This window comes from Bombina bombina, chromosome 2 (genome assembly GCF_027579735.1).
Source record: "Bombina bombina isolate aBomBom1 chromosome 2, aBomBom1.pri, whole genome shotgun sequence".
Taxonomy (NCBI): Eukaryota; Metazoa; Chordata; class Amphibia; order Anura; family Bombinatoridae; genus Bombina; species Bombina bombina.
In genome coordinates, this window is record NC_069500.1 from 1,239,944,073 (window position 1) to 1,239,961,666 (window position 17,594).

The 17,594-nt window shown below is 38.8% G+C and overlaps 1 protein-coding gene across 1 annotated transcript in view; it reads right to left on the reverse strand.

Annotated features, from left to right (window-relative positions):
* SLC30A9 (solute carrier family 30 member 9) overlaps nucleotides 1-17,594 on the reverse strand; it is a 588,622-nt gene that overhangs the window by 280,429 nt on the left and 290,599 nt on the right. The window contains exon 8 of the mRNA XM_053704010.1: nucleotides 10,608-10,675. Coding sequence (XP_053559985.1) covers nucleotides 10,608-10,675 — 68 coding nt within the window. The remainder of the gene's footprint in view (nucleotides 1-10,607; nucleotides 10,676-17,594) is intronic.

A 17,594-nucleotide genomic window follows, 5' to 3' on the forward strand; every position in this document is an offset into this window, starting at 1 on the left:
TCTTGGAGAAAGGACAGTATCCTAGGAATCCTAACCTTACTCCATGAGTAATTCTTGGATTCACACCCATAAAGGTATTTACGCCATATCTTATGGTAGATTTTCCTGGTGACAGGCTTTCGTGCCTGTATAAGGGTATCAATGACTGACTCGGAGAAGCCACGTTTTGATAAAATCAAGCGTTCAATCTCCATGCAGTTAGTCTCAGAGAAATTAGATTCGGATGATTGAAAGGACCTTGTAGTAGAAGGTCTTGTCTCAGAGGCAGGGTCCATGGTGGAAAAGATGACATGTCCACTAGGTCTGCATACCAGGTCCTGCGTGGCCACGCAGGCGCTATCAAGATCACCAATGCTCTCTCCTGTTTGATTTTGGCAATCAGTCGAGGGAGCAAGGGAAACGGTGGAAACACATAAGCCAGGTTGAAGAACCAAGGCGCTGCTAGAGCATCTATCAGTGCCGCTACTGGGTCCCTGGACCTGAATCCGTAACAAGGAAGCTTGGCGTTCTGGCGAGACGCCATGAGATCCAGTTCTGGTTTGCCCCAACGATGAACCAATTGAGCAAACACCTCCGGATGGAGTTCCCACTCCCCCGGATGAAAAGTCTGACGACTTAGAAAATCCGCCTCCCAGTTCTCTACACCTGGGATATGGATTGCTGATAGGTGGCAAGAGTGAGTCTCTGCCCAGCGAATTATCTTGGAGACTTCTAACATCGCTAGGGAACTCCTGGTTCCCCCTTGATGGTTGATGAAGTTTTGAAAGGCACGAAAATTAGACTGTTTGGCCTTTGATTTGGCCCTGTCCTGAGGAAGGGCATGACCCTTACCTCCAGTAATGTCAGCAATAATTTCCTTCAAACCAGGCCCGAATAGGGTCTGCCCCTTGAAGGGAATGTTAAGTAATTTAGACTTTGAAGTCACGTCAGCTGACCAAGATTTAAGCCATAGCACCCTACGCGCCTGGATGGCGAATCCAGAATTCTTAGCCGTTAGTTTAGTCAAATGAACAATGGCATCAGAAACAAAAGAATTAGCTAGCTTAAGTGTTCTAAGCTTGTCAAGTATTTCAGTCAATGGAGTAGCTGTCTGAAAGGCCTCTTCCAGAGACTCATACCAGAACGCCGCCGCCGCAGCAGCAGTGACAGGCGCAATGCATGCAAGGGGCTGCAGGATAAAACCTTGTTGAATAAACATTTTCTTAGGGTAACCTTCTAATTTTTTATCCATTGGATCTGAAAAAGCACAACTGTCCTCGACAGGGATAGTGGTACGCTTTGCTAAAGTAGAAACTGCTCCCTCCACCTTAGGGACCGTCTGCCATAAGTACCGTGTGGTGGCGTCTATTGGAAACATTTTTCTAAAAATAGGAGGGGGGGAAAACGGCACACCGGGTCTATCCCAACTCCTTATTAATAATTTCTGTAAACCTTTTAGGTATTGGAAATACATCAGTACACACCGGCACTGCATAGTATTTATCCAGTCTACACAATTTCTCTGGCACTGCAATTGTGTCACAGTCATTCAGAGCAGCTAACACCTCCCTAAGCAATACACGGAGGTTCTCAAGCTTAAATTTAAAAGTAGAAATATCTGAATCAGGTTTCCCCGAATCAGAAATGTTACCCACAGACTGAAGCTCTCCTTCCTCAGCTTCTGCATATTGTGACGCAGTATCAGACATGGGCCTTAAAGCATCTGCGCGCTCTGTACTACGTCTAACCCCAGAGCTATCGCGCTTTCCTCTAAATTTAGGCAGTCTGGCTAATACCGCTGACAGGGTATTATCCATGATTGCCGCCATGTCCTGCAAAGTAATCGCTATGGGCGTCTTTGATGTACTTGGCGCCATTTTAGCGTGAGTCCCTTGAGCGGGAGTCAAAGGGTCCGACACGTGGGGAGAGTTAGTCGGCATAACTTCCCCCTCGTCAGAACCCTCTGGTGATAAATTTTTTAAAGATAAAAGCTGATCTTTATTGTTTAAAGTGAAATCAATACATTTAGTACACATTCTCATATGGGGTTCCACCATGGCTTTTAAACATAATGAACAAGGAGTTTCCTCTATGTCAGACATGTTTATACAGACTAGCAATGAGACTAGCAAGCTTGGAAAACACTTTAAATCAAGTTAAACAAGCAATATAAAAAACGTTACTGTGCCTTTAAGAGAAACAAATTTTGCTAAAATTTGAAATAACAGTGAAAAAAGGCAGTTAAACTAACGAAATTTTTACAGTGTATGTAACAAGTTAGCAGAGCATTGCACCCACTTGCAAATGGATTATTAACCCCTTAATACAAAAAACGGATTAACAAAATGAAAAAAACGTTTTTAAACAGTCACAACAACTGCCACAGCTCCACTGTGGCTTTACCTTCCTCAATACACGACTTTTGAAGCCTTTTGAGCCCTTCAGAGATGTCCTATAGCATGCAGGGGACTGCTGAGGGAAGCTGAATGTCTCTGTCTGTAATTTTAACTGCGCAAAAAAAGCGCTAAAATAGGCCCCTCCCACTCATATTACAACAGTGGAAAGCCTCAGGAAACTGTTTCTAGGCAAAAATCAAGCCAGCCATGTGGAAAAAACTAGGCCCCAATAAGTTTTATCACCAAAGTATATATAAAAACGATTAACATGCCAGCAAACGTTTTATATTGCACATTAATCAAAGTATATACCTCTTAATACTAGTCTCTATTAAATCACTGTATTTAGGCTTAACTTACATTAATCCGGTATCAGCAGCATTTTCTAGCAAATTCCATCCCTAGAAAATTTTTAAACTGCACATACCTTATTGCAGGATACCCTGCACGCCATTCTCCCTCTGAAGTTACCTCACCCCTCAGACATATGTGAGAACAGCAGTGGATCTTAGTTACTTCTGCTAAGATCATAGAAAAACGCAGGCAGATTCTTCTTCTAAATGCTGCCTGAGATAAAATAGTACAACTCCGGTACCATTTAAAAACAATAAACTTTTGATTGAAGAAAAAAATAACTATATTACACCACTTTCCTCTTACTACCTCCAGCTATGTTGAGAGTTTGCAAGAGAATGACTGGATATGGCAGTTAGGGGAGGAGCTATATAGCAGCTCTGCTGTGGGTGATCCTCTTGCAACTTCCTGTTGGGAAGGAGAATATCCCACAAGTAATGGATGATCCGTGGACTGGATACACCTTACAAGAGAAAAGATGATCTTCTCTGTGCAGAAACGTCAAATCCAATTTGACAGGTTTATGTCTATTTACTATCAAGACACCTTTAATACTGTATTCACACAACTTATTGTATTGACAAAACTATTTTAAAGGGACTATGTTGACATTTGTCTTGCTCTTTGTGCTTAGGAACCATTATATTATAAGAAATATATTTTAAAGATATAAGCAAAATGAATGTACTTAAAGGGACACTTAACCCAAACTTTTTTCTTTCATAATTCAGATAGAGCATGCAATTTTAAGCAACTTTCTAATTTACACCTATTATCAATTTTTCTTCGTTCTCTTGCTATCTTTATTTAAAAAGCAGTAATGTGATGCATAGGAGCCGGCCCATTTTTGGTTGGGAACCTGGGTTATGCTTGCTTATTAGGGGGTAAATGTAAGCCTCCAATAAACAAGCGCTATCCATGGTGATGAACCTAAAATGGGCAGGCTGCTAAAATTTACATTCCTGCTTTTAAAAATAAAGATAGCAAGAGAGCGAAGAAAAATTGATAATATGAGTAAATTAAAAAGTTGCTTAAAATGTCATGCTCTATCTGAATCAAATTTGGCTTCAGTGTCCCTTTAATTTCGGGATTATTTTTTCGTATCTCACTGTAAAGAAGAGTTCACGAATTGTGATGTCATAGCAGTGCCAAAACACCTAAGTTGAGATCAAGTTCCAGCTGTGAATTTAACTGGTAGTAACAATAAAAATCTTTAAAGAGAGATATTTATAGTGATGGTCAGTTGTGAAGCTTACAGATGAAGTATAAGAGTGCCAATGGCTATGAAAAAACATAATTTATGTAAGAACTTACCTGATAAATTCATTTCTTTCATATTAACAAGAGTCCATGAGCTAGTGACGTATGGGATATACATTCCTACCAGGAGGGGCAAAGTTTCCCAAACCTTAAAATGCCTATAAATACACCCCTCACCACACCCACAAATCAGTTTAACGAATAGCCAAGAAGTGGGGTGATAAGAAAAAAAGTGCGAAGCATATAAAATAAGGAATTGGAATAATTGTGCTTTATACAAAAAAATCATAACCACCACAAAAAAGGGTGGGCCTCATGGACTCTTGTTAATATGAAAGAAATGAATTTATCAGGTAAGTTCTTACATAAATTATGTTTTCTTTCATGTAATTAACAAGAGTCCATGAGCTAGTGACGTATGGGATAATGACTACCCAAGATGTGGATCTTTCCACACAAGAGTCACTAGAGAGGGAGGGATAAAATAAAGACAGCCAATTCCTGCTGAAAATAATCCACACCCAAAATAAAGTTTAACAAAAAACATAAGCAGAAGATTCAAACTGAAACCGCTGCCTGAAGAACTTTTCTACCAAAAACTGCTTCAGAAGAAGAAAATACATCAAAATGGTAGAATTTAGTAAAAGTATGCAAAGAGGACCAAGTTGCTGCTTTGCAGATCTGGTCAACCGAAGCTTCATTCCTAAACGCCCAGGAAGTAGAAACTGACCTAGTAGAATGAGCTGTAATTCTTTGAGGCGGAATTTTACCCGACTCAACATAGGCAAGATGAATTAAAGATTTCAACCAAGATGCCAAAGAAATGGCAGAAGCTTTCTGGCCTTTCCTAGAACCGGAAAAGATAACAAATAGACTAGAAGTCTTACGGAAAGATTTCGTAGCTTCAACATAATATTTCAAAGCTCTAACAACATCCAAAGAATGCAATGATTTCTCCTTAGAATTCTTAGGATTAGGACATAATGAAGGAACCACAATTTCTCTACTAATGTTGTTGGAATTCACAACTTTAGGTAAAAATTCAAAAGAAGTTCGCAACACCGCCTTATCCTGATGAAAAATCAGAAAAGGAGACTCACACGAAAGAGCAGATAATTCAGAAACTCTTCTAGCAGAAGAGATGGCCAAAAGGAACAAAACTTTCCAAGAAAGTAATTTAATGTCCAATGAATGCATAGGTTCAAACGGAGGAGCTTGAAGAGCTCCCAAAACCAAATTCAAACTCCATGGAGGAGAAATTGACTTAATGACAGGTTTTATACGAACCAAAGCTTGTACAAAACAATGAATATCAGGAAGAATAGCAATCTTTCTGTGAAAAAGAACAGAAAGAGCGGAGATTTGTCCTTTCAAAGAACTCGCGGACAAACCCTTATCTAAACCATCCTGAAGAAACTGTAAAATTCTCGGTATTCTAAAAGAATGCCAAGAAAAATGATGAGAAAGACACCAAGAAATATAAGTCTTCCAGACTCTATAATATATCTCTCGAGATACAGATTTACGAGCCTGTAACATAGTATTAATCACGGAGTCAGAGAAACCTCTATGACCAAGAATCAAGCGTTCAATCTCCATACCTTTAAATTTAAGGATTTCAGATCCGGATGGAAAAAAGGACCTTGAGACAGAAGGTCTGGTCTTAACGGAAGAGTCCATGGTTGGCAAGATGCCATCCGGACAAGATCCGCATACCAAAACCTGTGAGGCCATGCCGGAGCTATTAGCAGAACAAACGAGCATTCCCTCAGAATCTTGGAGATTACTCTTGGAAGAAGAACTAGAGGCGGAAAGATATAGGCAGGATGATACTTCCAAGGAAGTGATAATGCATCCACTGCCTCCGCCTGAGGATCCCGGGATCTGGACAGATACCTGGGAAGTTTCTTGTTTAGATGAGAGGCCATCAGATCTATCTCTGGGAGCCCCCACATTTGAACAATCTGAAGAAATACCTCTGGGTGAAGAGACCATTCGCCCGGATGCAACGTTTGGCGACTGAGATAATCCGCTTCCCAATTGTCTACACCTGGGATATGAACCGCAGAGATTAGACAGGAGCTGGATTCCGCCCAAACCAAAATTCGAGATACTTCTTTCATAGCCAGAGGACTGTGAGTCCCTCCTTGATGATTGATGTATGCCACAGTTGTGACATTGTCTGTCTGAAAACAAATGAACGATTCTCTCTTCAGAAGAGGCCAAAACTGAAGAGCTCTGAAAACTGCACGGAGTTCCAAGATATTGATCGGTAATCTCACCTCCTGAGATTCCCAAACTCCTTGTGCCGTCAGAGATCCCCACACAGCTCCCCAACCTGTGAGACTTGCATCTGTTGAAATTACAGTCCAGGTCGGAAGAACAAAAGAAGCCCCCTGAATTAAACGATGGTGATCTGTCCACCACGTTAGAGAGTGCCGAACAATCGGTTTTAAAGATATTAATTGATATATCTTCGTGTAATCCCTGCACCATTGGTTCAGCATACAGAGCTGAAGAGGTCGCATGTGAAAACGAGCAAAGGGGATCGCGTCCGATGCAGCAGTCATAAGACCTAGAATTTCCATGCATAAGGCTACCGAAGGGAATGATTGAGACTGAAGGTTTCGACAGGCTGTAATCAATTTTAGACGTCTCTTGTCTGTTAAAGACAAAGTCATGGACACTGAATCTATCTGGAAACCCAGAAAGGTTACCCTTGTTTGAGGAATCAAAGAACTTTTTGGTAAATTGATCCTCCAACCATGATCTTGAAGAAACAACACAAGTCGATTCGTATGAGACTCTGCTAAATGTAAAGACGGAGCAAGTACCAAGATATCGTCCAAATAAGGAAATACCACAATACCCTGTTCTCTGATTACAGACAGAAGGGCACCGAGAATCTTTGTGAAAATTCTTGGAGCTGTAGCAAGGCCAAACGGTAGAGCCACAAATTGGTAATGCTTGTCTAGAAAAGAGAATCTCAGGAATTGATAATGATCTGGATGAATCGGAATATGCAGATATGCATCCTGTAAATCTATTGTGGACATATAATTCCCTTGCTGAACAAAAGGCAATATAGTCCTTACAGTTACCATCTTGAACGTTGGTATCCTTACATAACGATTCAATAATTTTAGATCCAGAACTGGTCTGAAGGAATTCTCCTTCTTTGGTACAATGAAGAGATTTGAATAAAACCCCATCCCCTGTTCCGGAACTGGAACTGGCATAATTACTCCAGCCAACTCTAGATCTGAAACACAATTCAGAAATGCTTAAGCTTTCACTGGATTTACTGGGACATGGGAAAGAAAAAATCTCTTTGCAGGAGGTCTCATCTTGAAACCAATTCTGTACCCTTCTGAAACAATGTTCTGAATCCAAAGATTGTGAACAGAACTGATCCAAATTTCTTTGAAAAAACGTAACCTGCCCCCTACCAGCTGAACTGGAATGAGGGCCGTACCTTCATGTGAACTTAGAAGCAGGCTTTGCCTTTCTAGCAGGCTTGGATTTATTCCAGACTGGAGATGGTTTCCAAACTGAAACTGCTCCTGAGGACGAAGGATCAGGCTTTTGTTCTTTGTTGAAACGAAAGGAACGAAAACGATTGTTAGCCCTGTTTTTACCTTTAGACTTTTTATCCTGTGGTAAAAAAGTTCCTTTCCCACCAGTAACAGTTGAAATAATAGAATCCAACTGAGAACCAAATAATTTGTTTCCCTGGAAAGAAATGGAAAGTAGAGTTGATTTAGAAGCCATATCAGCATTCCAAGTCTTAAGCCATAAAGCTCTTCTGGCTAAGATAGCCAGAGACATAAATCTAACATCAACTCTAATAATATCAAAAATGGCATCACAGATGAAATTATTAGCATGCTGGAGAAGAATAATAATATCATGAGAATCACGATTTGTTACTTGTTGCGCTAGAGTTTCCAACCAAAAAGTTGAAGCTGCAGCAACATCAGCCAATGATATAGCAGGTCTAAGAAGATTACCTGAACATAGATAAGCTTTTCTTAGAAAAGATTCAATTTTTCTATCTAAAGGATCCTTAAACGAGGTACCATCTGATGTAGGAATGGTAGTACGTTTAGCAAGGGTAGAAATAGCCCCATCAACTTTAGGGATTTTGTCCCAAAATTCTAATCTGTCAGGCGGAACAGGATATAATTGCTTAAAACGTTTAGAAGGAGTAAATGAATTACCCAATCTATCCCATTCCTTAGCAATTACTGCAGAAATAGCATTAGGAACAGGAAAGACTTCTGGAATAACCGCAGGAGCTTTAAAAACCTTATCCAAACGTATAGAATTAGTATCAAGAGGACTAGAATCCTCTATTTCTAAAGCAATTAGTACTTCTTTAAGTAAAGAGCGAATAAATTCCATCTTAAATAAATATGAAGATTTATCAGCATCAATCTCTGAGACAGAATCCTCTGAACCAGAAGAGTCCAAAGAATCAGAATGATGGTGTTCATTTAAAAATTCATCTGTAGAGAGAGAAGATTTAAAAGACTTTTTACGTTTACTAGAAGGAGAAATAACAGACAAAGCCTTCTTTATGGATTCAGAAACAAAATCTCTTATGTTATCAGGAACATTCTGCACCTTAGATGTTGAGGGAACTGCAACAGGCAATGGTACATCACTAAAGGAAATATTATCTGCATTAACAAGTTTGTCATGACATTTAATACAAACAACAGCTGGAGGAATAGCTACCAAAAGTTTACAGCAGATACACTTAGCTTTGGTAGATCCAGCAGGCAGAGGTTTTCCTGTAGTATCTTCTGGCTCAGATGCAACGTGAGACATCTTGCAATATGTAAGAGAAAAAACAACATATAAAGCAAAATAGATCAAATTCCTTATAAGACAGTTTCAGGAATGGGAAAAAAATGCCAAACATCAAGCTTCTAGCAACCAGAAGCAAATGAAAAATGATACTGAAATAATGTGGAGACAAAAACGACGCCCATATTTTTTGGCGCCAAATAAGACGCCCACATTATTTGGCGCCTAAATGCTTTTGGCGCCAAAAATGACGCCACATCCGGAACGCCGACATTTTTGGCGCAAAATAACGTCAAAAAAATGACGCAACTTCCGGCGACACGTATGACGCCGGAAACGAAATGAATTTTTGCGCCAAAAAAGTCCGCGCCAAGAATGACGCAATAAAATGAAGCATTTTCAGCCCCCGCGAGCCTAACAGCCCACAGGGAAAAAGTCAAATTTTTGAGGTAAGAAAAATATGATAATTAAAGCATAATCCCAAATATGAAACTGACTGTCTGGAAATAAGGAAAGTTGAACATTCTGAGTCAAGGCAAATAAATGTTTGAATACATATATTTAGAACTTTATAAATAAAGTGCCCAACCATAGCTTAGAGTGTCACAGAAAATAAGACTTACTTACCCCAGGACACTCATCTACATGTTTGTAGAAAGCCAAACCAGTACTGAAACGAGAATCAGTAGAGGAAATGGTAAATATAAGAGTATATCGTCGATCTGAAAAGGGAGGTAAGAGATGAATCTCTACGACCGATAACAGAGAACCTTATGAAATAGACCCCGTAGAAGGAGATCACTGCATTCAATAGGCAATACTCTCCTCACATCCCTCTGACATTCACTGCACGCTGAGAGGAAAACCGGGCTCCAACTTGCTGCGGAGCGCATATCAACGTAGAATCTAGCACAAACTTACTTCACCACCTCCCTTGGAGGCAAAGTTTGTAAAACTGATTTGTGGGTGTGGTGAGGGGTGTATTTATAGGCATTTTAAGGTTTGGGAAACTTTGCCCCTCCTGGTAGGAATGTATATCCCATACGTCACTAGCTCATGGACTCTTGTTAATTACATGAAAGAAATAAACCAACACTACAGATGATATACAGGACAATATTTAGCAACATGGCAATGTATTTCATAATTAACACTACTGTAAGCAATAATACATTTTAGAGCAGGCCTGATGCACAGGCTACATGGAAATAAAAGCAGACAATCATGTTGACTGATGTCTTGATTCCACCATGCTCTGCCCTGTTAATCGGAGCATGTGGAACATCTACTTTAAAATATCTGCCTGCTTGCCAGAGGTTGTATCATGTTTACATTTTGTAAGGCTTAGCACAACATATAATTCACTACTTGTAATAAGAGTGATGTTCTACGAGGCTGCGCTATTCATTGGAAGTATAGGGTGCTCTAAAAAGATGTCGCCCACGTTAAACATTCTCTGGTAATTCAGTTTTACCACAAACTTGTAATACCAGATTGTTGCTATTCTGAGCGTGGGCCTGTAATATCATAGTGCACCTTGCACAATCATTTGCATTGTGATTGCTACAGTGTTGGAAAATGCATATTGGGAGCTAATAAACACAAATCGTCAAGATAGGAATCAACCACTAATATTATTACTTATGTAACATTGTTGTATGATTTTTTTGTTTGCTTCTCAATTGTCACATTGACACAAGACTAAATTATGTTTCTTTTTCTTTTAAAGCTTCTGAACAGTTAAATTAAACATATTAAAATATATTTTTACATTTTAGTAGCTAAAATTGAAAGATTTAAACTTACATGCAAATAGCTACCATAACAACCTTCCCAGGTCCCTTTGTAAACATGGCAGAAGTACTCAAGCGAGGCTGCAATAACGAAACAAAAAACATATTCAGAATGCAACTGTGGTTGTAATGGAAAGCTCTCGTTCATGCTAGAAGTAGCTTATAAAAAGCTGGAACACCTTGAAAAAGTGCAGAGTTGACTCTTCTGTGCAACATTAGCAATCAATACATCTCTAATTTATTGTGTCATTATTCTACAATATCGCAGGTCATTACCCTAAGCCTCTATTAGATACATTACAGAATACATTTCTTGTTGTGCACAGTTCCTGTATCTCTGATCTGATCTTATTTAAGTTATATATGTTTTTAAAAAATGCTCAATAAAAAAATCAAAAGTTTCATAATTTACAGATTATGATTTAAAAAAACTTTTCAATATACTTCTTTTGTCAAATTTACCGTCTCTACACTGGCTACCCATACACTCTAGAATATAATTCAAAGTATTAACCCTAACCTATAAAGCACTTAACCTCACTCCCAACTATATTTCATCTCTCCTCTCCAAATAATCCCCTGACCCATCTCCTCTTCAATCAACCTCTGACCTGTGTCTTTTCACTTCCATTATCTACACGTCCCTCTCTCATCTCCAAGACATCTCACATGCTGCTCCTGTCCTCTGGAACTCTCTACCCTGCTCAATCAGACTGTCGCCAACCTTGTATTGTTTCAGAGGCTCTTTGAAAATCCCACTATTTGAAAAGGCTTACCATCTGTCCTCTGTTTTTCATCCTACCTAAAATACATTTGAACTGCCTTGACTCACTCCTGCAACTACACTCCATGGGGCCGATTTATCAATGTCTGTCCGACATGATACGCTGTAGCGTATCATGTCCGTCAGACTTCGCTGAATGCCGGCAGCATGCGCTGTCCGCATTTAACATTGCATTTAAGACTGCTGAGACATTCGGAGCTTGATAATTCGGCCCCCATGTGTCAAGCTACCCCAAAGCTTATGTCTTTGCACCCTCAATCTGTAGACTGTAAGCTCCTCAGAGCAGGGCCCTCCTCCTTCTGTAACAGTATTATTTATTCTGTTATGTTTTTGTATCTTATCACAAATCTTTTTCATTGTACAGCACTAGAGAAGTTTGCAGCGCTATTCAAATAAATGATAATAAATAATACTGGTTATCCTTTGTCAAAACTAAGCTCCTTTCCCTGGTAGAATACCTACGTAGGCTCCTGAGTGTTTACATGCAACAACTGTTAAAAACATTGCTGCCATATAGTTTAAGAAATATACATACCCTTGAGCTGTGTGCTCTTATGGAAAGCTAAGTTTCAATAAATCAGACCCAAACAAAGAAGTACATTTAATAACAGCAGTAAGGGAACTTTGTTACTCATATGTCCCTTTAAGCACATTTAAAAAATTTGAGTCCAATAGGAAAAAAAAAAGTGTTGACTAAGATGAAGGTTTACATTTCAGTGTTATTTTGTTTGAAACCAGAGGTGAAAGAGAGAACAAAGTAATTAGTTAAGATCTAATAAAACCCTTTTTGATTGCTTATTATAGAACTCCTCTCAAGAAATGTTTTCAAAATCTAAACCTGTAATGCCATCATAAACCTTATGTAGGTGGTTCATACATTCAGTAAAAGATCATGGAATTGAATGCAATAGGAATCCGCTCATCAGCAACAAACAAATAAATACTTCTTAGTTTTCCTCTATCCAGCCTAAAACAATTCTAACAAGGCAGGACAAATAAACCTTCATTCAGATACAGATTCATATAAATTGGTTTTAGAGGAAGACGAGAACCAGCTCATGAATATGGAAGGTATGAGGTACAGCATGAATAATGTGTGTAGGCATAGAACATTCAACTAGATAGCTAAAAACCATAGCTATGCCATCAGAAATATGTTACAGGATACATGAGTAATACTGGATGTGTCACATTAATATAATACATGAACCTTAGGTGTCGATCTATTTATTTTTTTCTTCATCAATCAGACTGGAAGTGGAGCAGATTACTAACCCCAAACAGGAAATCAAGACAGGAAATGCAGGAACATCAATATCTCCAAGCTTTATCAGTAGATTATGATGAAAGTGAATTAGCATTCTAAACTTTAAAGGGACATACAATCAAAACAAAGCTTCCAAGATTCAGATAGTGTAAAATTTTAAAATAATTTCAATTTAATTTTATCAAATGTATTTGTTCTTTTGTTATCATTTGTTGAAAAGCAGGTAGGAAGGTGTAGGAGCATGTACTTGACTGGGACAATATATGGCAGCAGTTTTAGAACTATGTTATGCATTTGCAATTAAAGTAGGCGGTAGCAGTGTTTCCTGTAATGTACTCAGAAATGTGCATACTGCCATGAGAACGAAGTCAATTTGATAGAAGCAAATTAAAAACTCTGTCTGAATCATGAAAAAAGTATAGTGTTTTATGTCACTTTAAAGGCATTTGATCTATTCCTGGTAACACTAGAAACAAACATGGAGCCTATAAAGCTAAATAAAGTTTCCCAATTACTTATATTATAAATTAAAAACATGAAAGTGAATGTATGTGGGTCTGAAAAGAAAATATAATCTGACTGGTGCCCAATTGTTTTTTTAATATATTAACACAAGTTATAGGTAATTTTCATGGGTTCCTGGGAAGATTTTCTGGGTTGTCCTTCCACAAGATTTGGTCTAAGTCTCTGTTATTGGAGTACACCATGGTTTATTTGAACATAATGACTATTTAACCCCTTAAGGACCGGGCATTTCAGACAAACACTTACCAAAAGAGCAGAGCATTTTTAGCATTTTTGCCATCACTACATTTAACCCATTCATGATCAGACCACTTTTCCATTTGTTGACTGTCTGGGACCAAGGCTATTTTTAAATTTCTGCTGTGTTTGTGTTTAGCTGTAATTTTCTTCTTACTCATTTATTGTACCCACACATATTATATACCGTTTTTCTTGCCATTAAATGGACTTTCTAAAGATACCATTATTTTCATTATAACTTATAATTTACTATAAAAATAAAAATATAAAATATGATGAAAAAATGGAAGAAAAAAACACACACACTTTTTCTAACTTCGACCCCCAAAATCTGTTACACATCTACAACCACCAAAAAACACCCATGCTAAATAGTTTCTAAATTTTGTCTTGAGTTTAGAAATACCCAATTTTTGCATGTTCTTTGCTTTTTTTGCAAGTTATAGGGCAATAAATACAAGTAGCACTTTGCTATTTCCAAACCATTATTTTTTTTCAAAATTAGCAAAAGTTACATTGGAACACTGATATCTGTCAGGAATCCCTGAATAACCCTTCACATGTATATTTTTTTTTTGTAGACAACCCAAAGTATTGATCTAGGCCCAGTTTGATATATTTCATGCCACCATTTCATCGCCAAATGCGATCAAATAAAAAAAAACATTAATTTTTTCACAAACTTTAGGTTTCTCACTTAAATTATTTACAAACCTCTTGTGCAATTATGGCACAAATAGTTGTAAATGCTTCTCTAGGATCCCCTTTGTTCAGAAATAGCAGACTTATATGGCTTTGGCATTGCTTTTTAGTAATTAGAAGGCCGCTAAATGCCGCTGCGCACCACATGTGTATTATGCCCAGCAGTGAAGGGGTTAATTAGGGAACTTGTAGGGTTAATTTTGTGTAGTAGACAACCCAAAGAATTATTGAAGACAAAGGAAATGAAAGGATTCCGGCACTTCTTGGAACTTGAAACAATGCAGCTTTTATTAACGGGTAAAATCAAATACAATGCATAGCAGCCCCAGCAATTCCATCATTGCGGCACAGCAAACAAAGATGTTAACATGGATGGTGGTCACTAAAGCTGACGCGTTTCGGCATCCCATGCCGTAGTCATAGCATTATGTCACCCAAAGAATTAATCTAGGCCCATTTTGGTATATTTCATGCCACCATTTAACCACCAAATGCGATAAAATTTAAAAAAAAAAAAAAATCGCTAACTTTTTCACAATTTTAGGTTTCTCACTGAAATTATTTACTAACAGCTTGTGCAATCATGGCACAAATGGTTGTAAATACTTCTCTGGGAACCCCTTTGTTGAGAAATAGCAGACATATATGGCTTTGGCATTGCTTTTTGGTAATTAGAAGGCCACTAAATGCCGCTGCGCACCACACTTGTATTAAGCCCAGCAGTGACGGGGTTAATTAGGTAGCTTGTAGGGTTAATTTTAGCTTTATTGTAGACAGCAACCTCTCACCAGACACATCCCACCACCTGATCCCTCCCAAACAGCTCTCTTCCCTCCCCAACCCCACAATTGTCTCTGTCATCTTAAGTGCTGGCAGAAAGTCTGCCAGTACTAAAATAAAAAGCATTTGTTTATTTTTATTATTGATTATGCAGTGTTGTATCCCCCCTTAGCCCCCAACCTCCCTGATCTCCCCCCCCCCATAGAGCTTTCTAACCTTCCCCCCTCTACCTACTGGCCGCCATCTTGGGTACTGGCAGCTGTCTGCCAGTGCCCAGTTTGCCCAAAAAAGTGTGTGTGTTTTTAATTTTATATTAAAAATAAAGTTTTTTTTCTGTAGTTTAGCTGCCCCCCCCCCCTCAATACCCTTCCCGCCCAGATCTGTTGGCCAATATTTAATATCCCCCCTTCCTCTCCCTCCTTCATGTGCATTTTTGAATTTGGATTGTGTAAATGTGACGCATATGAGCGCACGCACAATCCCCCCCACGAGTGAACACGCACACATCGGTGTGCACAGGAACTGAAACCAGCACTTGATGGGCCACCCACCCGCTGCTGCTCCCACCCACCAACAATCGGTACCATCAATGGCCCTCTCTGCATCGGTGGTTTAAAAAGGATATTGCAATGATGCCTCAATATCGAGGCATCACTACAATACCCTGGAAGCAGCTGGAAGCAATCATGATCACTTCCAGCGCTTCAAACCCTAGAGGACGTGTCAGGCACGTTCTTGGTCCTTAAAGGGCCACTAAACCCAAAATTTTTCTTTCATGATTCAGATAGAGAATAGAAATTTAAACAAGACTACAATTTACTTCAATTATTTATTTTGCTTCATTTTTTAAATATCCTCAGTTGAAGAAAAAGCAATGCACATGGTGAGCCAATCACACAATGCTTCTATGTGCAGCAACCAATCAGCAGCTATTGAGCATATCTAGATATGCTTTTCATCAAAGAATATCAATAGAATAAAACAAATTAGATAATATAAGTCAATTAGAAAGATGTTTAAAATTGCATTCTCTTTCTAAATCATAAAAGAAAAAATGTGGCTGGCATGTCCCTTTAAGGGTATTTTTTTGTAGGATGTGCCTGACACGTCCTTGGTCGTGAAGGGGTTAAACAAAAATAGAGCCTTTTTTTAACATTTACCTATCAAAACTATATATTTTTTAGTAGACAACCCAAAGTACTGATCTAGGCCCATTCTGGTATATTTGATGCCACCATTTCACCGTCAAATGCGATCAAATAAAAAAAATTGTTCACTTTTTCATAAACTTTAGGTTTCCATTCTCACTGAAATTATTTACAAACAGGTTGTGCAATCATGGCACAAATGGTTGTAAATGCTTCTCTGGGATCCCCTTTGTTCAGAAATAGCAGACATGTATGGCTTTGGCATTGCTTTTTGGTAATTAGAAGGCCGCTAAATGCAGCTGCTCACCACACTTGTATTATGCCCGGGAGTGAAGGGGTTAATTAGGTAGCTTGTAGGGTTATTTTTAGCTTTAGTGTATAGATTACTCTCCCACCTGACACATCCCACCCCCTGATCTCTCCCTAATGCCTCTCAAACAGCTCTCTTCCCTCCCCCCCACAATGGTCACCCCCATCTTAAGTATCGACATTGGATCCATCAATAACTTTGTAGGAGAACTCAATTCTGCAGTGAGGGGATTCGAATTCTCTAACTTACAGCGAGGAGTCCATATTATTTTTAGATACTGTAATACACAAAAAGGGACATACATTTGATCTCTTCACTAAAGGAACTGATAGAAATACCTTGTTGCACTATGATAGCTTTCACCCTAGAAAAACATAATTTATGTAAGAACTTACCTGATAAATTCATTTCTTTCATATTAGCAAGAGTCCATGAGCTAGTGACGTATGGGATATACATTCCTACCAGGAGGGGCAAAGTTTCCCAAACCTCAAAATGCCTACAAATACACCCCTCACCACACCCACAAATCAGTTTAACGAATAGCCAAGAAGTGGGGTGATAAGAAAATAGTGCGAAAGCATAAAAAATAAGGAATTGGAATAATTGTGCTTTATACAAAAAAATCATAACCACCACAAAAAACATAATTTATGCTTACCTGATAAATTTATTTCTCTTGTAGTGTGTTCAGTCCACGGGTCATCCATTACTTATGGGATATATTCTCCTTCCCAACAGGAAGTTGCAAGAGGATCACCCAAGCAGAGCTGCTATATAGCTCCTCCCCTCACATGTCATATCCAGTCATTCGACCGAAACAAGACGAGAAAGGAGAAACTATAGGGTGCAGTGGTGACTGGAGTTATAATTTAAAATTTAGAACCTGCCTCAAAAAGACAGGGCGGGCCGTGGACTGAACACACTACAAGAGAAATAAATTTATCAGGTAAGCATAAATTATGTTTTCTCTTGTTAAGTGTGTTCAGTCCACGGGTCATCCATTACTTATGGGATACCAATACCAAAGTTAAAGTACACGGATGATGGGAGGGACAAGGCAGGAACATTAAACAGAAGGAACCACTGCCTGTAGAACCTTTCTCCCAAAAACAGCCTCCGAAGAAGCAAAAGTGTCAAATTTGGAAAATTTGGAAAAAGTATGAAGTGAAGACCAAGTTGCAGCCTTGCAAATCTGTTCAACAGAGGCCTCATTCTTAAAGGCCCAGGTGGAAGCCACAGCT